The sequence below is a fragment of the Lissotriton vulgaris genome, chromosome 10 (genome assembly GCF_964263255.1).
Source record: "Lissotriton vulgaris chromosome 10, aLisVul1.2, whole genome shotgun sequence".
Classification (NCBI taxonomy): domain Eukaryota; kingdom Metazoa; phylum Chordata; class Amphibia; order Caudata; family Salamandridae; genus Lissotriton; species Lissotriton vulgaris.
Window position 1 is genome coordinate 114,115,227 of NC_141698.1, and position 26,357 is coordinate 114,141,583.

General features: G+C 45.3%; 1 protein-coding gene across 1 annotated transcript in view; it reads right to left on the reverse strand.

The window, feature by feature from the left end:
- ARPC1A (actin related protein 2/3 complex subunit 1A) overlaps positions 1-26,357 on the reverse strand; it is a 133,029-nt gene that overhangs the window by 7,262 nt on the left and 99,410 nt on the right. The window contains exons 7-9 of the mRNA XM_086940650.1: positions 24,548-24,623; positions 21,158-21,351; positions 19,822-19,912 (exon numbers count right to left, since the gene is read on the reverse strand). Coding sequence (XP_086796776.1) covers positions 19,822-19,912; positions 21,158-21,351; positions 24,548-24,623 — 361 coding nt within the window. The remainder of the gene's footprint in view (positions 1-19,821; positions 19,913-21,157; positions 21,352-24,547; positions 24,624-26,357) is intronic.

Consider the following 26,357-nt stretch of genomic DNA (forward strand, 5'->3'; position numbering starts at 1 on the left):
AAACCACCTCTAGGCGAGATTTCTCAATGCGGCGGTCACGGATGGCTGCTACCGCTAAAGTTGAGAAACCTTCCGTTCGCGTTGAGGAAGCTGCTGCTCGAGTAAAACATCTACTCAAGCAGCAGAAAGAAGCAGCGCCCTTTTGTGCTGCGCATGGTGCTGTTCGCTCTGATATTTCAGCACAGGACAAACACCAGACCAAAAAAAAAACACAACGCATACAGCGCAACCTAACACATTCCTCAGCTTACAGGACTTCGCGTATCAAGGTGCAGTTTTTTGGGTCACTCGGAACTCTGCCAACTCTGCCCAGGCCTACAGCATTGTCAACACTATCACTTATGGCAGCCTGCCATATGGTGGAGCTGTTTTAGCCAATTTAGAGAGTTGCATAACAGTCATCTATGAATAGAAAACCCTTAAAAAAAATTTAAATTACTAATACCTGCCTCCCAAGCCATTCCTTTTGTTTTGGGGGCCTCGATTAGTCCTTACTGTCAAACTTTTAGGAGTGTGTAGCTTAGTTTTACATCTTTTTCTCTTTTTTTCCCCCATACAAATTAAGCACTGTCCTCTGATGTCTATATGCCACATGGGTGCACGCAATAATATGCTGTATACCGAGCCAATGCAGAGCCTGCATTTAAAGAAAACTCCAAAGCACCACTGATTTATTTATTTTTAAATGTGCTTGCCGCAGACTTGACATTGAATGCATCGTGCTAATCAGCTGATTTTGCTCAAATGCATGATTCGCAAAATTGTGAAAAGCTGGGGGTCAACTCAGCTGGTCACTGGAATGACACTCCCACCCGATCACAGAATCAATCTTTCTACAACAAAAAAAGTGTACATGCTTTTTAATATTTCCAGTAGATCTGGAAAGAGGTTCTGATGTATGTGCCATGTACTAAAGAGCAATACCTGCAATTATTATCTGGGACCTTACATGACCACCGAAAGTCAGAGCTAAAATATGAAGGAAAGTGGTGATATGTGGGTGCCATCTGCCACAAACTATCCAGTGGATATCCAGTATCGGGACATAGAAATTAACAAACCTTTTGTGATTCACAGAAACCTCAACCACTGGGTTAATGTCAAGGTGGTCAGCAGATCCCTCCTGATGCTGGCGCTGAGCAGCTACTTTTGTAAGCCTCTTATTTAGAATACAAAAGGAGCTTAACATTGTTGGTTTTTCCTATATTCTCAGTCTCAAATGATCAGTAGATTTAGAAGACAGATTAAGTTTGACTGAGAAGGATTAGCCTGGAATTCATAGTGCAGGTCTATCAGTCTTAACAGCAACGCCTTGAGACAAATAGGGTGAGGATAATAGCCACCTAGCAGACAGTAAATTAAAGGAGGTTATGCATTGCAAAGACAACCTTTTTACATAGCCTTCGATTTGCTGGAGTATCCTATCGTATAAAGGAAGCAAAGAGTCCTAAAAAGGAAATCCACTATATGCAATGCAATTAGTTTCACCTCGACTAAGTTTCATTTTGTACGGTCGCAGGACCTTAAAGAATACTAGCATTATGACCCTAACATGGACTGGTATGAGGATTTGGCAGGCCCCAACAGACTGGATACCTCTCCAGATAGTGGTATGACTTCTCCCCCTACTGTGGCTAAAGAGGAGTGAGCATCATCTGCAACGGTGGTGAGGAGGGCGGCAGAGGTCTAGGATCTTAGCTTGCCCTCAATGGCAGTTAAGACTGACGTTGTGACAGAAGCATTTCAACCAGGCGTGTCCTCTTCTGAACTGATTCTCCTGTTTAATGACACTCTTACTGACCACCTGCTTGGGACTTGGTCCAAGCATCACACATGGGCTTATGTGAACAGGACTATTGCCCACTGCCATCGCACCACGCTGCGGGGACTCCAACTTTCACACGCAACACCCTACCCCGGAGAGCTTGCTGATCCAAGCCTCCACTTCCCATGTAAATCCTGGCACATTCCCAACCGCACCACTGGACTGGGAATCCAAGAGGCTGGAGAACTTAGGCAAGAAGATGTTTTCTTCCACCAGCCTGGCACTGCGGTCCGTGAACACTGCAAGCCTTCTGGGCCACTATTCCCATGCTTTGTAGGATACAGTTGCGCAGGCAGTAGTTTTACAGGCAGTTGCAGATGGGAGAGATGCAGCTAAGTTCACAATCTGATGTGGACTGGACACCACGTCTCACTGGTCAGAGCGGTTTAGTCGACAGTGGCCTTACGCCACCACGCCTGGTTGAGGATGACTGGCTTTTTCTAGGGATGTCCAAGCAAGGCTTATGGACATGCATTTTGATGGTTCCCGTCTTTTAAGAGACAAGGCAGATAAAGCGCCGGAGTGCTTCAAGGACAGCAGGGCTACGGCCAGGTCCTTAAGCCTTTCCATAGCCTCTCGACGCCCACAATCCGCCTTTTGCTTCCTATCGCGATCATGCAAGGGGCTTCCACGCGTCTTTACCCGCCCAGCCACCGGGGCATGCAATCTTCACAGCCTTTGCGTGGCCAAGGACGAAATATTCAGCAGTCGGGCCAAGATGGCAGAATCCACCATCACCGGCACCACGGGCCAATGGGTTTTGCAGATTGTCCTAAAAGCTATTCCCTCAATTTCAAGACTACCCCTTCACCCATGCCACCTGCTTGCAACAGGCTGACTGAGGACCATCTTTCTCTGCTCAGTCAAGGAGTGACTGCTCTCTTGCCCAAAGGGGCCATAGAGGATGCAGACACTTGAAGAATGCATATTTCTCCATTCCCATCCAGCCTACCAACAGGCGTTACCTGCGATTCTTTGAGAGGCATGAGTACTTTCAGTTTTTCAGTGTTCCCCTTTGGCCATACCCGCGCCCCTTGGATATTCACCAAGGTGATGGTGGTGGTTACAGTTTACCAGCAGAGATCAGGGGTGCCAGTCTTCCACTATCTTGACGACTGGCTGTAGAAGGTGGGCTCAGCTCAGACTGTCGTGTCCCACCCAGAGACTACAGAGGACCTCTTGCATTCACTGGGGTTCACCATCAACGTGCCGTAATCACACAGACTCCCTCTCAGACATTACCTTTCATCAGATCTGTTATGGGCATGGTGCAGTTTTTGGCCTAACCTCCTGAAAGGAGAATCAAGGAGATTTGGGCTGTGAAACAGATGAGTCAGCCTCTTTCCTGGATTTCGGTGAGACCGACTCAGACTGCTGGGCCTCATGCACCATGCTTGCGTCACATGCTGCTGGCATATGCAGGCACTACAGTGGGACCTGAAGTTCTAGTGAGTACAACATCCAGAAAATCTCTCCCACAGGGTCCAGATCCCATAGGGTATTGCAGAAGATCTGCAGTAGTGGTTAAACCGCAACTGGATCAGCAGCAGACCCCACTCCCTTCCTCAACCAGATCGGACAGCAGTGACAGATGGGTCACACCTGGGATGAGGCGGCTATCTGGGAAAGGTGGGAATCAGAGGACTTTGGCCTCAAGGGGGAAGCCAGACTCCATATCATTCTTCTGGAGCTCCGGGTGATCCAGTTTGCAATAAAAGCCTTTCAACCCTTCTAGTGCAGGTGTTTATGGACAACACCACCGCCATGATGTACTGCAACCAACAGGGAGGGGTGAAAAGGAGTCATGGACTTTGTCAAGAGGCCCTGCGTCGCTGGACATGGCTGGAATAGCAGGGCATTTTCCAGGTGGTTCAACACCTGATGGACTCTTGGAACGCAAGGGCAGACCAGCTCGGCAAAAGAGGTCTAGAGGATCACATATGGCATCTCCAACAGGTGGTGGTGCAAGGTATTTTCTCAGCAGTGGGGAAAGCCTTGGTTAGATCTGTTCCCCATCGCAGGGAACGCACAATGTCAGCAGTTCTGTGCTCTGTAGCTTCCAAGGTGGCTCTCTCCCAGACACGTTTCGTCTTGAGTGGAGCTCATGCCTCCTGTACGCATTTCCGCCCATGCCACTCCTGCCCTCAGTACTCAGGGAGATCAGAAATGACCTGGCCCAAGTCATCCTTGTGGCTCCAGACTGGGCTCAGAGTTTGGTATCCCGAGCAGTCTAGCATGGCCATTGGTCCTCCGATCAGGTTGCCCCTTTGGGAGGATCTTTTATCATAGCAGCAGGGTAGGGTTCTCCACCTGAACACTACAATGTTCTTGCGTGGAGATTGAGCGGTGACAGTTGACAGCCTTTGCCCTCAAGCCTGAAAAGTTATTCTGGCAGCCAGGTGTCCCACCCGCCACTGTGGCAAGTTTGTGGCATGGTATGCAGAGAAGCAGATTGATCCCCTTTTCTTTTTCCCAGGTTCATCTTTTTATTATTTCCCTTGCCCGGCACAGATCTGCTCAGGGCACTTTAAAGGCTCATCTTTCTGCTATTTAAGTCTTTCGGAAGTTGCCTAACTAGACAACCTTCTTCATAACCCATTGTACATAGGTTCTTGAAAGGTTTGTAACATATGTTTCCATCTTCACCCCATAACTTTATGCCTCAGTGGGACTTTGATCTTGTACTGACATTCCTGATGTGTGCTTTCTTTCAGCCCTTGCACAAATCTCCTCTCAGGCTCCTTATCACCACAATGGCCTTCCTGATGCCAGTAACCTCTTCCCAGAGGACGTTCAGGGCTTTTTACCCAAGCCTCCATACCTGAACATATACCCAGACAAGCTGGTTCTGTGAACTAGAGCTTAGTTTCTGCCAAAGTAGTCACTGCTCACTTCTCATGTAGGCTATTCCATCAGGAAGAGGAACTACTTTACTGCGATGACCAAAAAAAGTGTGTTGTTCGACCTTGACCGCACTAAAGTGTTCTGGGTGGATGACCAACTCTTTGTGGGGTATGCAAGAGCGAAGAAGGGAAAGGCTGTGCAAAAGCGGACCATCTCGCATTGGATCGTGCTCTGCATTAAAATCGGCTAAGCACTGGTCAAGAAGCAACTCACAGAGGGTTTGCATGCTCATTCCACCAGAGCCAAGGCTTTAGCACTGGTAACCCCTGTCCAGAACATCTCCTAGTAGCAACATGAGTTTTCTTGCATACGTTCACAAAACACTAATGCCTGGACAGTCAGGTCCATTGAGATGGACACTTTGCCCGTTCAGTCCTGCAGGACTCTAGTATGAAATTGTTTCGCACACCCACCTCCAAGGAGGTATTGCTTGGGTATCTATTCTAAGGTAAGGAATCTGCGGCTAGATGTCTCTTTCAGATGGACTAGATACTTACCTTATGTAACGTCTTATCTGGTAGAGATTAGCTGCAGATTCCTTACCGACCCAACCATCCTCCCTGTTTGTGAACGATTTTGTAGGCAAGGGCTTTCCCTGTTCAGGGCTCTAGTTTTCCACACCAGAGGTCCGTGTTCTTCGTGGCTCTGCGCTCCTGTCAAGGAAAGTCATGAAAAGTAACCGACTTCAGAGCCCTGGGTTATTGCCCATAAAGGGACCGCATGCAACTTCTGGCATGGATGATGCCGACGATACCACGCTGAGCCGATCAACGGCACCTACCGGCATGTAGGGGTAGCGCTCATGATAATTTTACGGATCCAGTCTGACGCCTGGGGAGAATTCTGAAGCAAGGAATCTGCAGCTAGATAGATGGTCTACCAGATAAGGAGGTACCGAAGGTAAGTAACTTGTACATTAAACATCAACCGTTCACTATAAAAAAATAACATTCATGCCATTCTTGGAGATGATAAATGGTTCTGGAATGCTAATGCTTCCCGAGGAGGGTAGAACGTTACAGGACTTAAAGTTAGTGATGCTCCTCCCTTGTCTCATATTGAATTTCTCTGTAATAGTAGACCTTTTAACAGATAGATTCTTAAAACATTAATTTTCGAATAAGGATACAGTACATGATCTTTCACTGGTTGTGCACCAAAAACAACACACACACACCACCCTCATTGACAGACGGACCAAAGCACAGGTTGGTTCAACACCACGAGACAAGGTAGACTTGGGCACATTCAGGAACAGTTTAATGCTGCAAAGCCTTGCCTTGCACATCAGAGCTACCCGTGCTATCTGTTGCTACTTGCCCACAACCAGTATCACTTTGACTTGCTCTATCATCATGACAGCCCTTGGGGTAAATGCACACTAACATCAATCAACCTACATTTTATGTAGATTTTACCTCTAGCTCTGCAACACCTGGCAGTAACTCAAAACAAACTACTCTTTTTAAAGAATATTCAGGGATTATACCATTTATAATCTACAAGTATAGTCAGGAGCATATAACTGAACGCTAAATTTGATTACGACGCTGTTTCCAGAGTCCTAAATAATATTACTGTAGAGTAATATTTTCTCCCTACTTTTGAAAGCTGAAAAGAAAAGAAAATTCTGAGGATCAGTATTCAGTTTTTTAATATAAGGAGCATTTCCTAACTGAAATAAATTCAGAAATGCTTTAATTTCAATAATGGGAAGGTAACCTACGCTTCATTTACGGGCAGGCAGTCATGTAAATCACATTGTTTCTTTCACCTTAATATCCACCTACATTTCAGGCAGTAGAAGCGCGCCATCTAGTGGTAGTAGGCGACTGCGGAGGTTCATAATCTGGACAGAATCCTTCGGTAGTTTCAGCTTTCGTAGATCTTTGTGTGTCTATTACTCACGATATTTTTAGTTGCTCATCTTCCAGATTAGAGGCTGCAGTCAACGTGCATTAAAAACAGACATAGAACTGTGATCCCTAGTACTATAGGGGAGGGGTCAGTGGGTGTGGGGGTTGGGACAGACAACTCGAAAAAAAAAAAACTCTAGTTCCTGGATCTTTCATTTACAGGTAGCTGCTTATAAAATGTAATGCACACACCTTAAATGAAAAAAGAAAACATTTTATGCTTCGCAGGTATCCTTACTATAAACGTAGAATATTTGAAGGGACCCTGTAACACTTTCTTCTTTAAATGTCTGGAGTGAATCTGTAGGTGAAGGTCGACACTTCCATAATCTGGTTGTACATCTTAATCAGCAAACACTGACAGGTGTTCCTGCATTATTCTGAATCAGCAAAAATGTATTCTTTAATGGAGTAAAACTACATTGCAGCACCTGCCAGAAGGCGATGCAGTATTATATCTGAAATAACCTACATATATATAGCTTTTAAAAAAAGTAGTGAAAGGGAGCTGGTCTGGTCAAGAGTGCAGAAGCTGCAGAGGAAATACACGGTTGCTGTATGAATTCTCAGCAGCTTCTTCCCGGCATGCATTGTACTGGCAGTTTGCCTCACAGCCGCCGCTCTTTTTAAAGGGCGATATATGATACTGGAAAACATAATGGTTGTATAGGCAACCGTGGAGGGGGAGGGTTGTTCATGACTTCAGTGAGGATGCCTACTATGTTGAACTAGGGTTACAAATAAGTCGCATTCCTTCTGCATCACAGGCTCCTCGGTGATGGTCAAACGGAGATTAGAGTTGCAAGCATATCCCTATACCACCACAGATATCATTACAATAGTGTAAGCTATACAGATATTCTCATAAACGATATGAGCATAAAGAATATTTCCACAAAAAAAAAATAATCTTTACTGTCGCCTCACCTAATAAAGTGTCAGTTCTTGGACCTTTATCCAAATATTAATGTTTGAAAAAACTATGGGTTGGTTTCCAAGTGGCTGATATACAGATGATCTGTTAACGGAACATTTAATAACCAGGCAGTAGAGGCTGCTTTGCTACGTGTAGGATGAGTTCTAGAATCGCCATGAAGAGCCGTGTTTGCTAACTGAGAACAATGATTATAGCCTTATAGCCCGCCGTAGCGGGCTATACCGGCTATTAAAGGCCCGCTGCAGCGATAAAGGCCGAGCCAAAGGCGAGGGACATTAACAAAGTAGCAGGACTTTAATATAGCGTTATAGCCCGCCGTAGAGGGCTAAACCGGCTATTAAAGGCACTCTCCAGCGTTAAAGGCCCCGAGCCAAAGGAGAGGGCCTTTAACAAGGGAGAGGGACTTTAATAGCGGTATAGCCCCTCTACGAAGGGCTATAAGGCTATTAGAACATTCTGTCACTAGAGGACAGAATGTTCTAACAAAAAAAACAAAGCCTTTTGGGAGCGCAAGGGGATTGGAATCCCCTCAGGCTCCCTGAAGCCTTTGTTCACAGCCGGAGCTGTGAACAAAGAAACATTGGAATGTTGGAGCTCCGGGCTTATACCAGCCATTATAAGCCGGGAGCACTCCATTGTTTTCAATGGATCTCCCAACATTCCAATGTTCCAATATAGCCTTATAGCCCGCCGTAGAGGGCTATACCAGCTATTAAAGGCCCTCTCCAGCGTTAAAGGCCCCGAGCCGAAGGCGAGGGCCTTTAACAAGGGAGAGGGACTTTAATAGCGGTATAGCCCATCTACGAAGGGCTATAAGAACATTCTTTCACTAGAGGACAGAATGCTCTAACAAAAAAACAAAGCCTTTTGGGAGCGTGAGGGGATTGGAATCCCCTCAGGCTCCCTGAAGCCTTTGTTCACAGCCAGAGCTGTGAACAAAGAAACATTGGAATGTTGGAGCGCCGGGCTTATACCAGCCATTATAAGCCCAGAGCACTCCATTGTTTTCAATGGAGCTCCCAACATTCCAATGTTCTAAAAATGCATAAAACTATCCAGCGGACTGTAGCTTGTTTTGAAGAAGCTATACCAGGTCTAAGTGATTCATAATTAATAAACCAGTTGTTTTAAGGCTACACTTAGATGCGTCCCTAAATGTTATTTGGACAGAACTAACATATAAGGAATGACGTTTCTTTCAGTTGCACAGGAACTATTAAAAAAAAATATGGGAACAGAAATGGTCTGGTTTATATGAAAATCAGAGAGATTTTGGAGTAAAAAAACTATGAATTAATTGTTCTTACTCCCCTGTTTTGTTATGAAAACCGGTGTATGGTTCCATAGAGGAAAGAGGTTGAAGCTCACCAATTCTCCTTGTTGATGTCATTGCCACCACAAAAGCTACCTTCAAGGAGCAGAGCTGCATGGGCTCGAAAGAGGGAGACATTTATTTAGATACAAACTGTAGAATAATAATCCACAGCAATCTTGATGATAAAAGTGAGTTTATTGGTAAAATAAGAAGCACTCCCTGCATACAACTGTAGGCTCCAAGTAGTCAGCGGTAACTGACTTGACAGAACAGTTAAGGCATAGAATACAACATGAACAAACTGTACAGGGTAGCGAGGCATGCACATTCAAGTAATAACATGTCACGAGATGTGTTCAAAAGGAAACATAAGCGCGAGTCACACACAATGAATGTACACTTGAAGGAAAACACCAGCGCGAGTCACAGAGAGTGAATGCGCGAGCGTTTACTCGTGCATTGAATACACAACACAAACTAGATTCAGCTTCCATGGAGGAGGAGGATATCTAATAGGTGGAAACCGTTTTTAATCCTTCCAGAAAATACTTTGATTGGCCTGGTGAAGAAGAACTTCACCTTTTTTATATGCTGCAGTAGCAGTCAGATGAACTTTAATGGTGGTGAACAGAGGCTGCGAGTGAGCCAAATAAACCAAAAAAGGCAAAATCACATTCTCCTGCCAGTTTATAGGATTGTTGCGGTTACTGAAGCACCATATGACAAATCCTTTCAATTTAAAAGCATTAGATGCTCACATAGGACGTTTGGCTTCTTTGAGAATGTTTAAACACTCTGGTAGAAGTATCAGATATCTATACTGAATGGCCTCAGAAGCCATGCTCCCAAATTCAAAGACTGCACGTTGGAGGTGACAAGGGGCAGATGACTTGCTAGATTGCCCGGAAATGCTACCTAGTATGATTATTGCACCAGCAACAGATACACAAGAAAGCATTAATTGTAAGCTGATGACAAATGGGAGCTCAGATGCTGGCAGAAAGGCCTCTGTTGTCCTGGAGAGTGGATCTACATTCTCCAGAATGCATACAATGAGGGGGTATTAGAAATTGGGAGTTGTGGGGGGGAGGGTATGGATAGAAGTGTTGGGGCTGGCTTGCCTGGGCATAATGGGATCCAGAATCAGTGTGAGAAGCAGAAACATAAAAAGGTATGCTTACCAATTTATTTTTCTACTTCTCGCACTGCGAGAAAGAAGAAGGGTTTGGTTAGGGGCGGGCGAGTCGGGAGGAGTGGCTAGCCTAGTGTTGTGGGCACTGACTGTTTGGTCGGCCCCAGGGCAGACTAAACCAGTCATGCACACTTTCCAGTTTTCTACATGTAGGCTGCATGCAGCCTGCATGGATAAAACGGCCTCCCAATAGACGCCTGTGCAGTTAGCGTCCCAGCCAATCACAACACTGCCATTGAGGCATTGTGATTGGCTTAGGGGAGGAGAGGGAGGCTGCCTGCTTCTGCGAGCAGAAAGAGGGGACACGGGACCGGAAGCGAAGGAAAGTTAATTTTTTTTTAATTGAATTAACCCCTCCCCCCCTCCCCCCGCACGGCCCACCGCCCGCGAGTCATGCCAGCCGCGACAGATTTTACCTTCTCTTAATTGTAGCAACTGGTGTTTTGTTGCTGCGGTTGGTGGTATTGATGGAGTATATTTGAACTGGATGGCGGAGTAGTTCTGTATTATTTGTTAAACCCATTTGTCGGTGTCTATCAATCTCCACTATGCCAGATGGCTTGATACACTCCTGCCCCCGGAATGGTAACAGAGCAGAGGATGTAGGCTTCCCACCATCTTGGATTGAGAGTATGACTTGGAGGTGTCCTGGCATTGTGTTTTTTGCTGTTGTTGGCCTCTACTGTCTCTCAATGGAACTAGGACTGCTGCTGCTGTTACTAATGTCCCCGAGACCGAGGGTAGAAAGACCATTGAGGGGGATAGAACCCTCTGCATGGCTTGGTATCCAGTATCTCTGCTTTTATACTGAGAACGGTAAAATACTTCTAACCCAACGGCTTAATGGGTTCTGACTCATTCATCCATTCCATTTTGTCCTAACGAAGACCTAAATTAAACTGGTCTAAGAAGGGAAGATTCATAATCTTTAACAGAGTATTGGCTTCAGAAAGGTTAGTCTAAGCTAGGAGGATACCCTAAAAGCAATGCCATTGTAAAACTGGGGAGCTACACGATCTGCATAATGAATCACTGAACTGATGTGATAAAGTTTGACTTTTTGACTTTCTTCCACTTCCTAAAAGTTTTGTTACTTGTCATTTGGAATGCCATGAGAAAATTAAGATGGAGATTCTCATAATGCTCTATTTAATCTCCCCAAAAGAGCTGATGCACTTGAGGCTCTAAAGGCTACCACAGCAGAGCCACAGACTTTCCCCCCACTTTATCAAGTCTCTTGCTCTCCTTTCATGAAGTGGTTGAAGTCCCAGGAGGCGATGAAGCCATGACAGAATACAGTCCAGGATCTTGGTGAAAATAAATTGGATCTAGTTCAGAGAGAGTTTATATTTTTTTAAGAAGCCTTGCTGCTGACCTATTATTGTCATTGGATGAATTTCTCATCTTCAAGTTCTAAAAAACATTTTACCAAAGGCAAAGTGGGTTTTGGGGAAGACCTTAGTTAAAGTGTCTACATTATCACTGAAACAACTGGCTGAAAACTCTGAAGCTAAACATTCAATTTATTTACTCCTCTGGTCAAGAAATATTGAAAAGTAAGAATGTCATTTTACAGTGATGACCTAATGGTAATGCAGCCAAAGAGGTTGAAGTACATGTAGAGGAAGAGTCTGAAGCAAGAGAACTGGTTGGTGGAGTTTAAAGGTGATCAAATTATTTTACATCCCTTTGGTGAAGTGGCTGGAGGTGATCTAGTTGGAATTGCTGAAATGGCTGTGGTTCTTACTACCATCAATGAAGTTTGTGGTTAAGCTGGCACAGATGGCGAGAAGGTGAACTAGAACTAAGTGGAAGATCTAAAAGTTTGTATAATGGGTCCTCTCCTAGTATAATCAGCCTTGATAATAAACCTGAATCTGCCTGACAGGAGAGGAGTTTGAGAAAATAGAGAAAACTGAAGCAACAGAGTACCTAGACACTGATCTTCTTGACATCAAGTGTCACCGGCGATCTAGACTAAAAAGCACTGAGGTTAAGCTATTCGACATCAACCTGCAAGTTCTCTTTATGTTCTTACACTCTCTAATAAAGATTCTACAAAATGCATTACAATCTGGCCTGTCTAGCTGTTCATAGAGGTAATACAGTGGGCATTGTGGTGCCAAGCTTAATCTACATATTTAAAGACAAATGCATTCTGGGCTCCTCACAAATAGATGGAAATATCCTACATTTAGGACTATAAGTGAGAATCATACCATGCAGAAATTAAAGTTAAACTAATTGTCAAGAAAAGCATGGTTCGGGTTTGACATCTCAGTTGGTTAATGCAATCTATTTAGATTTCTGCGGATGTAACCAATGAATCACAAATTTGAATCCTGGTTGATGTAAACATGTACATTTATTGTGCTAGGCGGTCCCAGCCTTTAAACAACTGCACAGGTTTGAATTTCTTTGAAGTACTACGCACATCGGAGAGTAGACTACTTTCTTCTTTGGTTGCTGATCTCTCATATTTGGTCTCAGTACTGGAGACACCCTCGTCATCTTTCAGTCTGAGGCAAATCAGGAACGTTTTAAATAGAAGAGTTTTGTTTTTTAAATAAACATTATGGAAAATGTATATTAACAAGAAGGGGGTGGGGCAGAAAGTTTAAATTAAACAGCAGAATTCAACCAGAGATTATGAGGGAGAAAAAAATGTTTTAGGGTTTTATTGGAGAACTAGTTACACTTGAGAAAATAATGGCATGAAGGCCACATGGATCACATTAAAACGGTAAAAAAGTCAAAAACAAAGAAAAAAATAAAGGTGTACACTATCAAAATATGAATGATACCGGAACAAGGAGAAAACATTGGCTGAGATTTGCAAATTAGAAAATGGGGGCTCGATTGATTGGAAGAGATGGCAGGAAGAAAGACCCAAAACAATTCACTAGGACTTCAAGCACACAAATAAATGCAAAGCAATTTTGAACAGTCTTAGGAAAACAAGTTGCTTACCTTTAGTAACACCTTATCATAATACTTTATTTGGCTATTCGCCAATGAAAGTGCATAAAATACATGAATACATATAATTAAAAATCAAAAATGAATCATTGAATTCATTCGTTAGCGCAAATAGATATCTAAATTTGATATACCATAATTAAAATAAAATTGAAAAAACACAAATCTAGCTACCGATAATGAAACTAGGATACAGTGTTTTAACATATAAAATGCTCATATTTCTTACCCCTATTAGAGCTAGGACAGAGGGTCTAAATAAATATAAAAACATTAGCACAAATGTAAAACCTCATAGTTCTGATATATATATATATATATATACATATATATATATATACACAAACACACACACACATATATAACTATTTATAACTCCAAGGGATTGATTCTAATAGGAAAGCTATCCTTGCTAATCATTCAACGCCTTACTCCTGATGATCCAACTCCAATAGAGGTACTCTGATACTGAACAGACAACGGTCTGATACAAATCTGTTAAGAGAAGACTCCTTTGAATATCCCCAGGAGTCAGACTGAATCTGAAGATTTTCGAGGAGTACCCCTGCGAGTCGGTAGGTGGCGTTGTGCAGTTCTGCGTCGGAAGGGACCGGTGCGGTACCTATAAAGGTTCCAGCTTGGTACTCTGACATCAGTTACTTTAGCGGCTTTCCATCCCAAGAGTGAGAAGCCACAATAAAAACGGACCACTGGTGTGGAAAAGACCAACGCCCTGAAAAGGGTGCCTCTTACACCTGAACCAGTTCGCATAGTGGGGACGATGGCAGGGTCAATAAGGAATCTGCAGCTAGATAGAGTCTACCAGATAAGACGTTGGTGATCGAGACTTATAGCCACAGATTACTCACCTTTGAATAGATATCCAAGCAAAGAGAGGGGTCTGCAAACGCGAATAAACCAAAATGTCCTGCCGGACCAAACAGGCTAAGTGTCCGTCAAGGCCCGATTGCCCAGCCAGTAATCTTTTGTGAATGTGTGCAGTGATGCCCATGCCGCTAACTGGCAGATGCCCAGGAGATGAATCCCGCGTGCGAGCGCTGTGGAAGCAGCATTGGCTCTGGTAGAGTGAGCCCGTAAGCCCTCAGGTGGCTGTTTCTTTGCTAATGCGTAGCGGATCTTAATGCACAGTGCAATCCATCGTGAGATGGACGCTTCTGTACAGCCTTCCCTCTTTTGGCTTAGACACAAGAAGAGCAGATCATCCACATGGAACTCTTTTGTGCAGTCAAGATACGACAACAACGCTCTTTTGGCTCCAGATGTTGGAGTCTCTCCTCCTCTTTGGAGGCCTGAGGCGGAGCAAAAAAGGTAGGCATGGTAATGCTCTGGCCTACATGGAAGGGAGTGAACAACTTCGGAAGGAAGGAGGCACATGTCTGGATAACCAGCTTGTCCGGAAAGACGGTGGTTTAAGGATGGTGCACAGAGAGTGCCTGCAATTCGCTTACACTCTGGGCAGATGTTCCGGCTAATAAGAAGGCAGGTTTTATGGTTATTAAGCTTTTAAGCTTTGTGGATCGCCACTTAATCATTACTGGAACCTGCGGTCAAATACTTAACCATTATTGGAATCCTGGGACCCCCCAACTTGGTGGAGAGACCACTGGCTACCAGAACAAAACCACAGACTTTGGGAGGAAGGTCAAATGCTGTCAACAGTCGGTGCTCAATCTCCACACATGCAGGTTTGGTTGCTGCGACAAAAAAATCCTCCCGAACAGGCAGCCTGACTGAAGGACCGATAGTCATGCTCAACAGCTTGGGATACTGGTGCCCAATCCGGAGCCACAAGAATAGACTGAGCTCGATCATTCCTTGTCTTCATGAGAACTCTGGGCAAGTGTGCTTTCCGCAGAAAGGAGTACTGGAGGTCGGAGCTCCACTCAAGACAAAAAGAATCTCAGAGGAAGTGGCCTTGGTAACTCCAGCACACAGAACTGCTGACAATGCATGCTCACGGCGGTGGCGAGCAGATCTAACCAAGGCGCTCCCCACTGCTGAAATAGACCTTGCATCACCTGTGGATGAAGACGCCATTCGTGATCAGCTACCAACCTTCCCTTGATAGAAAGGCTTTTAATGCCAAGCGAATCGCCCAAAGCGCCAACAGGTTTATGTGGCACACCGACACTGCCAGAGACCAGAGTCCTCTGAACTCCAGCTCTCCCAAATGACCTCCCCCACCCCAAAAGTGATGCACCCGTCACCACTGTTAGATCTCCAATCGCAGTTTGTTAGCCACCGCAGCAGGTCTTTTGCAGTTCCCTCTGAGATCTGGACCAAGTTGGAGAGATTCACCTGATGCTGCTCCCACTGGGCCTTCAGGTCCCACAGCATAGCCCGCGTATGCGGTCACGCATGTGTTACCAGCAGGATGCAGGTGGCCATGAGGCCTACATAGCTGCCAAGGTTTCAGATTGCTATGTGTGACAGTTTCATCATTTCAGTGTAATTATGAGTGACATTTCAACAACTATGAGTGACACTTTCTCACTAGCAAAATCAAGCAATGAAGACGAGGGAATCATGTAAATATCGGAAAGTACATCCATTTGAGTATAGCTGCTAATGTTTCAGATTGATTATGTGTGACATTTTCATGGATTCAGTGGATTTAAGAGAGTCTGGCAACAACGAAATAAGTAATACAGAGTGGCACTTTCTTGCGACCAAAATCATGGAATGAAGCCATAGGAAATAGACAAATACCAGAAATTAACCTCATTTGAGCAACAAGGATGTCAAACTCTGCAGCAGGTGCTTTTAAAGCTATTACTTAATTTCTAAACAATCAGCACCCTCCACCCAGGCTCTGAAGTACCACAATGCACCCCAGAGTCAGGGCGTGATCCCCCAACGTCTGCCTCCACCCCTCCTAAGCAGCAAGAGCACAGTGCAAAGACGGACCCTCTCAAGCACAGTGCGCCGGGCCACAGAATGAGCCCCAGGGGAGAGTGAGACAGGACCCCCACCTGACTTCTGGTCCCATGGAAAAAGGCCCGGCACTACTGGATCTGTACGATCATTCCTGATTGCAGGTGCTAAACTCTTAAAAGCAGGAATTTCTTAGATTCCAGCTCCTTGGTACTTCTGCACCAAGTTCCGTCTAACTTATAGGCTGGCTCTACTTGTTACTTTGCACACTTTTATAACTTGCACTCATGCCACTTTTCCTCCTGTAATGCATCTGCTATCTTTTGTATTTTGTTTGCTCACGATTGTCACTTTTGCCTCATGTAACACGTTTGCTTTGTGTAATTTGTTGTGTCTCATAATTTTCTCCTCATGTATCAGTACTGTCTGTTCCTATAATTGTGAAGTGCTCCGACACGAAACTGTTCGCGTGACGCATAACATAAAAATAAATTAAAAAACCTAGTGACACCGGCGTCGCACTGACTGTGACACTTACTTATGTTAATGATGATCTGCTGCTGCCCACCCAGGCAGTCACAATGTGCACTGGCCACTCGGACTCTGCCAGTGCCTGCATCATGAGGCAGCTCTGTCCACTCCAGTCGACGCGCCAATAACGGACACACTCCTCGGCCGCTGCCGGGCCCCGGGCGCAGCGTGGCCACGCTCGCAGTCCTCCTCCTGGTGGGCAGAGAGCAGAGTCTGTCGCCGGCTCTGCTGAGCTGCCAGGAGGTGGTCAAGGTGCGGCCTGCAGCACAGTTTAGCAGGGCGCAGGCGGGCGGCCATGGTGCTTGAGAGACACAGCGTCTCGCGCGCAGCCTGCACTCTCTAATCCCCCGCTGCTTCTGCACTTGACTTAGTTCCTCCGGACGTGACGGCACTACCGCGGCCGGCACATCCGGATTTAATCTCGGCCCCCTAGTGCTCCACACGGTGATTGACAGCTTTGAGCATCGACTCAGAGCAGCCCGGCCCCCCTGCAGACACTGTGAGGAGTCTGAGAGTAGCCGCGCGGGCACCGCACCGTTATTAGCGCATGACTTATCAGGACAACACAGGAGTCGGACAGCAGGCAGCTCCTGGCAAAGACTAAGATACATTGTAGAGCGCCGCTGCCACTCTACTGCCTCTGACAATGCATTTCAGTGCGGTGATGCGGATCACCACACTGAAATGCGTGAGCGTCACACCTGTTGCGTGACGCTTGGCAGGACTGGGCCCAACAGCCACATAGTCAGTCTCACCAAATTCCAGAATACGGGGCTGAAAAATCGGTATCATAGCCTTAACATCCTTGACTAGTCGCTCAGAAGGATAGGCCTGAAAGTGCACTGTGTCCAGAGCAGTTCAGTTGAAAGGGGACATCTGAGAGGGAGTCGTGCACGTTGGCACGTTGATTGTGAACCCTAGTGAGTGCAAGAGGTTCGCCGTAGTCTGAAGAGGGGCGACAACTGCCTTGGGGCAAGCAAGCCTTCATCAGCGACCTCTGCAGATGAGCCGCAACCAACACCATCACCATAGGGAACACCCGAGTGGTGCTGGTAAGGCCAAAAGGTAGCACAGCAAACTGAAAGTGCTCTTGCCCCATCGTGGACTGCAGATAGAGTCAGTAGGCCGGTAGGGTGGGAATGTGAAAATATGCGTCCTACAAGTCCAACGCTACCATCCAGTCTCTAGGTTTAGGGCAGACAAAACTTGGGCGAGCATTTCGAACTTTTCCTTTTTCAAGAAGATGAGAAGGCACAGATTAAATAGATAGGACAAAGTCCTGTGTCCTTTTTTGGCACCAGAAAGTAGCAGTAATAACAACCACTACTTACTTCTGATGCAAGCACCCTCTTTATGGCTCCCTTGGCCAAGAGAGTCTGCACTTTTTGACGGAGCAAGGCAAGATAGTCCTCCGACAGATCGAAGGTGGGTGGCATAGGTGGAGGTGGTGTCAAGAAGGGAGTAGCCCCTCTGGACTATCTGGAGTACCCAACCGTCAGATGTTACTACTGGCTGTGGTGACAGAGTATGTGCGCAGTTGGAGACCATGTCCGTGGCTGCAGAAGTTGGATAGGGATGGACGAGGGGCCATAAACAAGACCAAGGACCTGGCCACAGCCCTGCTGCCTTTGAAGCATTCCAGAGCCGAATCCGCCTTGTCCCTAAAAAGGCAAGAGCCAGCAAAGGGTATGAGGGAAGCTGGCCATACCCTGAAAAAACACATATGTTCCCAGCCAGGCGTGGTGCTGTAAGGCCGCCAGCGTTGAAATCTCTTCACCCAGCAAGTGGGCAGTGTCAAGTCCACATCTGATGGTGACATTTTTTGCATCTCTCCCATCGGCAACAGTACGGCTTGGCCCTCCTCCGGGACGATAGGCAGCACTTGCGCAACCAAATCCCATAGTGTATGGAATAACAGCCAATTGGGCATGCAGTGTTCACTGATCATAGTGCCAGACTGGTGAAAAGGAACATCCTCTTACCAAAGGTGTCTATACTTTTGGTTTCTCTATCCGATGGAGTAGTAGGGAATGAACCAGGGTGGATGAAAGATGCGGGGGCTTGGAAAACCAACCTCTCGGGAAAGGGGTGCTAGGTAAGGAACCTAGGATCCCCAGGTGTGGGGTAATGGCTGGCAATCGTCCTATTCACAGGGGCACCTGTGCAGGGCTTGACCAAGTAGGACGTCTGTAAGGGCTTCTCAGAATGGGAGTAAGGATTTTAAAGGGTGGAATCCCGGCTGAAGCGCCTTCACTGCCACAGAGGGTAGGTTAAGGTCCAAAGTTGCCATCTCTCTCTTGTAGGGCAGCTGAGGTCACTAGCTCCCACCTCCATAGCCACAGTAGGAGGGGACACTAGGACACTGTCAGGTTAAGTGGCCAACCCACTGGTCTCACCCAGTTCCTCATACCAGTTGTCCTCAACTGTGTCATCTCCAAGAGGTTCCACAGATCCCTCATAAGCGTCTCCCTCACCTGGCTGATCCATTAAATAAGACGGTCTCTGCTCTAAAGAATGTCCTTAGTCGGTACCGGACATGGTGTGGATGACGCCCATCCAGTTGTGTGCCGGAGTCAGGATTAAAGATGGGGATAGCTTGTGCTGGAGCCATTGGCACTTGAGCGGACGCTGAAAAAGGTCTCCGTCTTGCCGCCAGCTCTGCATCCAGCGAGGGATCCTTAGGGCCGACTGGGCAAAGGGCAAACCCTGCTGACGTCCATCCAGTAGAGGCCCCTCCCCATGTCCGTAGGGTCCAAAAGGACTCCAGAGGGACAAGGTCACCCAAAGATGCAGCGCATGGTCTCAGAACTCCTTCAGCTGGGTGGGGGTCACTGAGAAAATCAGGGAAGCACAGAGCTCATCCGACTCGTGGGCCTAAAGTGCAGACGCTCCTTGTCTCATTGGATGACTATGACGGGCGCAGAGATATCAAAGTGTTTGGACTTCTTTGACTTCTTGTGCTTGTGGGACTTACCAGACTTTCTCCATGACTGAGCGAGACTAAGAACGTCGAGAGGGACCTCCCACGCGAAAAGTCCAGGGATGGGGCAGCTCAATCTGGATCAGTGCTATCTGGCCCAGAAAGGAAAAGACTGATGTAAGAGCGCCAAGGTGGCAAATACATAGGTACCGCATATGTCACTTCCGGTGCAGACCCTGCCGATGTAGAGACAAACAACGCCCCTTACATGCATGCAGGTGTACTGCTCAAAATTCTTCCAGATCAAGTCAGACGCCTGGAAATATTCAAACGTGATAAATCTGTGGCTAGAAGTCTCATAGATACTCAAATAACAGAACAAATATAGACAAAGGAAATCACCATACCTTAAAGTCCCAGATGGTCATTGCCCCATCAATTCCGGTTGTACAGAACTTCTGACAATCCCTTTTATCGCCTTCAAAGATGGACACTTGGCTGAAATATGAAATAAAAATTATTTAGATTTGTTATGTTGAAAGCAGGTAAAGGATGACAATGAAGAGGCAGTGAGAAATGCACAATACATCAGGTAAGGACCAAATAATATGCTTTTTTTATAAACCATTTCCTCCCACCTAACCTGATCTCCTCAAGGCACTTGGCTGCTGTGCTTAATGGCCCTCACTGACAAGTGATAGAGACCTTAAAACAGCCTACAGTCCTGAAAGAGAGACCAGAACAGGATGTCCAATTCTACAGGGTTTATGTACATTACCCATCTTCCCAGCCCCAAAGTAGCAAAACGGGTAGGGTGGGCACTAGAGGAGCAGGCACTGATCTGGCAGTATAGAGTTTATTTTTTTAATCATTGCAGCAACCTTAGGCTGCAGGTAGCCAGTCATTTAAGGAATGTTTTGGGACTTGATTTGCGATGTTCTCATTCAAAGCCCTACCACTTAGATTAGCCTGTACAGTTTTCAAAATTTCTAGAGCTGGATTAAGCGCTCATTTTGGATCCAAGTGGCGAAGCCATGCCGTCACGTTAGAGGGGTGATGCCGGGCAAAAAAGGCAGGAAGAGTAATCCAGACTGCCCACTTGAAAGGGAAACACCACGTTCTGTCAGAAAGGAGGCGTGAGATCGCATCACCAATTTGTTCTGGAAGATGGTACGCTGAGGTTAACTGTAGCTCATAGACATGGCACGCAGAAGTAAGAGCAATGAGGAACATTTAGATGGTCAGCAACCTCAGAGAGCAACTCAGCACAGGTTTGAAGGGCATGGACATCAAGTAAATGAGGATCAAATTAAGGTCCCATTGAGGCATGATAAAAGGTGCAGGGAGAAATATATACTTGAGCTCCTTTAAGAAACACATTACAACTGGTGACGGTGACTAGAATAATGAAGGATGGCCACACAAACCTTAGAAAGGCTGAAAAGATTGGTATACAACCTTTAACAGTGCCCACTGCAGATTCTTGTTGAGCATGTGATAAAACAAACATCACAATATCAGACAGTTAAACCTGAAGAGGGTCAATTTGAGGGTCCCCACAGTTCGACAAGAACTTTACGCAACTATTCCTAAAAAAGTACTTTCAGTTGGAATAAAATACATTGACACTTGACAAACTCAGGTCTATTTACCGCATTCTTAAATCAACTCATTGGCAAATTTCACATCCCACATTGGAGAATTTTGCATTAGTTGAGATTTTGCTTTATTACGGACACCTACGTGATGCTGTTTTGATGCAATGTCTCCAGGTTCGTGTTGCGGTCCTCAGTTGTGGCCCTCTTGTCCATATTTCTGAAACGCTCCATCGCAGAAATGTTTCGCTGAATGCTCTGTTTTGGAATGTCTAGCTTGGAAATGAAGGTCAGTGAGCCATGATCATCACAGCTGAACAGCATAGGGCAGCAGTCATGGCCCTGCAAACGAGACAGTGTTAAATCAATGTTTGGTACTACCAGTACTTTGATAACCGGGCTTAACATAATCTATTTGCTTTATTTTGAAAAAGAAAATACCAATGTACATAAGAACAAGGATTCAGCATTTGTTTAGGAAATGCACTTCTCAACTCGGGGAGAAGGTAGCCGTGTTTCCTCAAAAGACATTCAGATTGATCCCAACAGGATCCAGAAAGACTGTCACTCATGCACTCATCACCAGCAAACTCTACTATGGCAACGCACTCTATGTCGGAGTCACCCAGAAACAACTAAAGAAACTACAGACCGTTCAAAACATCGCCATCAGGCTGGTTCTCAACATCCCGGCCGCAACTAAATCACCCAACACCTCCGACAACTCAACTGGCTCCCGATTAACAAGAGAATCACTTTCAAGCTCCTCAAATGTACCTAAAAAACACTCTCCACAACATAGAACCTGAATACCTGAACCACCGCCTCGCATTTCATGTACCCGCTAGCCAATTCAGTTCCACCCATCGCGCCCTAGCCTCCGTTCCCAGGATCCACAAGACCAGAACTGGAGGAAGTTCCTTTTCCTACTGTGCCACCAAGAAATGGAACACCCTGCCCCCCCTCCTCAGGCAATGCATCTCGCAGACCCAATTCAAGAAGGACCTCAAGACCTAGCTCTTCAAATGATCCTCCACATCCAGAAGGACCAGCAGCACCCCCCCCTCACATGTAAGTAGTTATGCTTTACAAACCTGATTGAGACTTAGCACCACCATAAGGAAAGCATTGGTCATATTATGGTTAAAGGCAGGAGAAGAAGGTTTGTCAGATGAGTTACCCCAGCACCTGTTACTTGGAGTTTTGAAGCACTGAAGCAGCAGAACTACCAGCTTCATTACCCAGGCAATCTCCAGTTGAAGTTGGCCCAATGGTGCAGAAATGGACAGTTTTGCAAGTGCGACTACATTTTCAACATAATAGCATCACAACTAACATACATGGGGAATAAGTATTCCTCTGAAATCAGAGGCAGCCTCCATTAATTAAAAAGAAAATCTTACAACCCATAAATCATGAAGGTTATGTGCAAAGAGAGGTGGGGGAAGAAAAAAAGAAGCCATTAACCAGATCAACGTTGATATGTTTGGCCTATTGGCTCTGAATTGCTGTAGTTTTAAGAGGACCAGACACTGATTTGAAAGTTTATGTACTGGGGACCGTGGCATTCCTCAGTTACACCTCATTCATCTGCTTATAAGCAAATCCAAATCATAGAGGATTTAGCTATGTGGTATTTGTAGATTTGCATATCGCTGGTCTGAATTGAGGTAGCGAAGTGAGCTAAAGAACGATGATGGATTTAACATTCAACCTAGATCTGTGATTGGGGGGTGGGGTGGGGTAGTGTCTGAAAAGCTTCAGCACTCCATCCATCATATCCTTGCGTTTTTTTCATTGCTCCATACTTGACCCCATAATCACACAAACAGAGATCCCACAAGGCAGTGTGTCAAATTAGTGAAAACAGTGCCAACACCTAGCTAGTTCTATCCATGAGCCCACATGAATCTGCTCTGTCGGCAAGTTGGTGGTTACAGGGGATAGCAGATGCCGGTCACCATGCTAAAGACAGCGTTCTGATTTTCCTCATCTGTTCGATTTACCAGATTGTTCTGGATATGCAAGAAAACAATGTGCTTTTATAGCAGGGAGATGAGGGAGATGAGGGAGATGGGGGGGATGAGGAGGATCCTCAAGGTAGTAGCACAGAGTTTCCATGATGTGGTGATGGTACACCAGGAGACTGCAGGGTTCTTGGGCAGCAACTACAGGGCTGAAGGTAACAGCCAGTGAAAATTAACCCAAGATGCCCTTGCCCCCAACCGTTCCACCGTGGTCACTGCCCAATATCAACCCCACCTTTGCTGGGTGGCCAGGACATTTGGAGCAGCAAGTGGTCTTCATTCATGGAGAGGTCTGAGGTGAGTTCTGTCAACTGCCTTTTTAGAGGGCATGTAAGGAGGAAAGGTAGGACCCACCAGACTTGCTAAGCAGTTTCAACAACACCTAGAGCAGTTGACATATGCAGAGTTAGACACAATTACAGCCACTCACTTGTCAGGTATATGCTTCTACTGTGCTCCTTTTGCTAAGCACCGGGCACAACATCATACTTGCAAATTAGCTTGACTGACACCATTACGGTGTCCTTCCTGGCATGATCACTAGCTTCTGGCAGCATTCCTTTTGTCTATGTTATGTTATGTTATAACATTTATAGAGCGCTCAGCTGCCACAGCAAAGTGGCGTCCCAGCGCTACAATGGACAAATAGACTATGTCTAGTAGTGGCTTTCAAAGATCTATTACAATGAGGAGCTTAAAAGATCCCAAATGGACCTTTTGCAGCGAGAAACCTTCACCATTTGAAGCAGAGCATTTATGAAACAAATCAGTGCACCCTTTCTGCAATGGCAAATATTTTACTGAGATTGAAAATTTCTGTATCAGTTTCTTCCAAGGACTGACATTTCTTTGCCGGGCAATCATGTTTTAGGGACAGAAATAGAAACCCAGTACCCTGCTCGTACCAGTATTAGATTGTCACAATAACGTTGTGTTTTTGAGCAGCACCTCCTGCCATTAGTATTGAACTACTGAACATAGAGCAGATGACATCAGATTTGTAAAAGCCTTCATTTGGAGATTTAACATTAGTGAATCATTCAAGGAGCCATCCGCTGGTAAGAAGTCAACAGATAGCCCCTTATGCACACTTCCCTTATGAACAAAACACAGCCACTGCAACAAAAGCATTGCATGAAAAGACAAGGGAAGACACCTATGGACTGAAAAACTACATCTGGTCACCAGGAAAATAAAGAAAAGGCATAGAGACCCATACAAGGAACAAGCATGGACTTTTCCAATTCAGGAGGGGAGATGCACATGCAAGACGACTGCTTACAAACTTTTGCAAATAAACAGCGCTTCTTCTGGCACACACTATAAATACAGCCAGGGGATGCACAGGGGGTAGACTGAGAACAGAAGGAGTGTTACAGCTGCCGCCATGTTTAAGGAGGGAAGAATGGGATGGATGGAGAAAAGGACAGCAACACTTACAGCGACCACCAGGTTCATGCAAGAAGAGTTAGATGGGGGTGGATGGGAGAGGGGATTAAAAGGACCCTTACAGCTGCCACCACGCTGTTCTCGGAGACAAATGTCACACTCAGGAGAGGGAGGTACTCCGTCTTCAACTGTGAAAGGCTAAACACAGAAACAATTGTTATTGAAAAATGCCATGTTTATCATCTTATGAACAAGGAGCATTTCGTTTCTCTTTCAACACACTTGACTAAACTAGTAATAGTATGAAGTTGGTAGATGAAATTTGAATGGCACACATTCTGGGTATTGTGCGTCAACGTACACCTCTACACGTTGGTGCAATAAATGCTAAAAAAGTTTATGGAAATCAGTGTGCCTTTTCAGATCTGAAAAAAGATTTACATTCGGGGCCAAGAGAGCACAGACTTCTCATTCAGAAACAAATGAAAACTCCCTCTGGGTTTAAGTGATTCGCTATACACATTACACTGGATTGAAATTAAAGTGCCACCTCACTGGTGATGAACATCCAGTCACTGGCTTTTTCCTCTTTATTTGGGAAAGAATCTGCTTTCATAAAGCCCATGATTTTCAAAGGGAACCTTCATGCAATTAGGACTAGGTATATAATTTTCTAGCAAGGAAAAAGCCTATTATAAACATTCTATTACAAAGAATAATAGGGTAATCAAGCTGATAAACAAAAACCTTACAAAATATCAGAAATTCTGAAAGAGAGCAGAGCACCCAGAGACTGTACTATAAGCCTGACAAAGGTAAACTAACATGGCTTCAAATAATGCGGTTTTAATAGGCTTGTTCAAAGAGCAAGGGATACATATAAATAAGTTCCAGCAGATTGTGTGAAAAGCTGAGCTTTTGCAACACTTTGCTGAAACTGTTTTTTGTTGGCTTTTAGGACGGTGCACTTTTCCCATGCTAATCAGTTGTAAAGTTACTGTGTGCTCCTTTAAACAGCTGTAAAATTGGCCTCCACCTATTGGTATATTTATTTTACCTGTAAGTCCCTAGTATACAGTACTAGATGTGCCCAGGGCCCTGTAAATTGAATTCTACAAGTGGGCTGCAGCACTCATTGTGTCACCAATTAACGTAGCCTTTCAGAACATGCTTCAGGTCTACCACTGCAATGTAGTAACCCTTTGCCAGCCCCAACCTTCCTTTTTAATATGGCAGAGTCACCCCTAAGGTAAGCCCTAAAGGATCATAGGCCAGGGCTGATGGTATTTAAAAAGTACAACATGTGGGTTTAAGTTTTACATGTACTTGTAGTGAAAAACTCCTAAAGAGATAAAGGCTATCTCTCCCATTAACCAACACTGGGTTACCATATTATACTTAAATGATAGCTTCACTTTGGAGAAAGATAGGGAAATGTTGTTTCAACTCAAATTAATTATAATTTAAAATGCTCTCTAATGGCATAAACAGAATTTAAGTAACTGTTGCTAACATTTCACTTTTAGAACAATGGCATTTTCTTCTCTAAACCAAAGGTACCTAGGTGTGGGGTGAGAGGGTCTTTCTGGCAGGATGGCTGGGAAGGAGTTGTGCCCCTGTCCTGATTACACTTAAAAATACCCTGCCTGCACAACACACAGGAATCAAACACCTTGCCGTCCCTTGGCCTTAGTCACCCAAGATAGTTTGTATTCAAACCAAGATGAATGTAAAAAGCTGATATGCATCAGCTTTGGGGTAGGCCAGGGAATGTCCTTTATAAAGGCTGGCATGAGGTATAAAAGTAGCACTTTCACAGACACTAATCAGAACACTCCTGGACCTGTTGAAGATTCAGAAGACTGTTCTGTCATCTGAAGAAGGAAGATTAAACCTGCTTGCCTTGAACTTAGATTCCTCAGAAGTGACTTC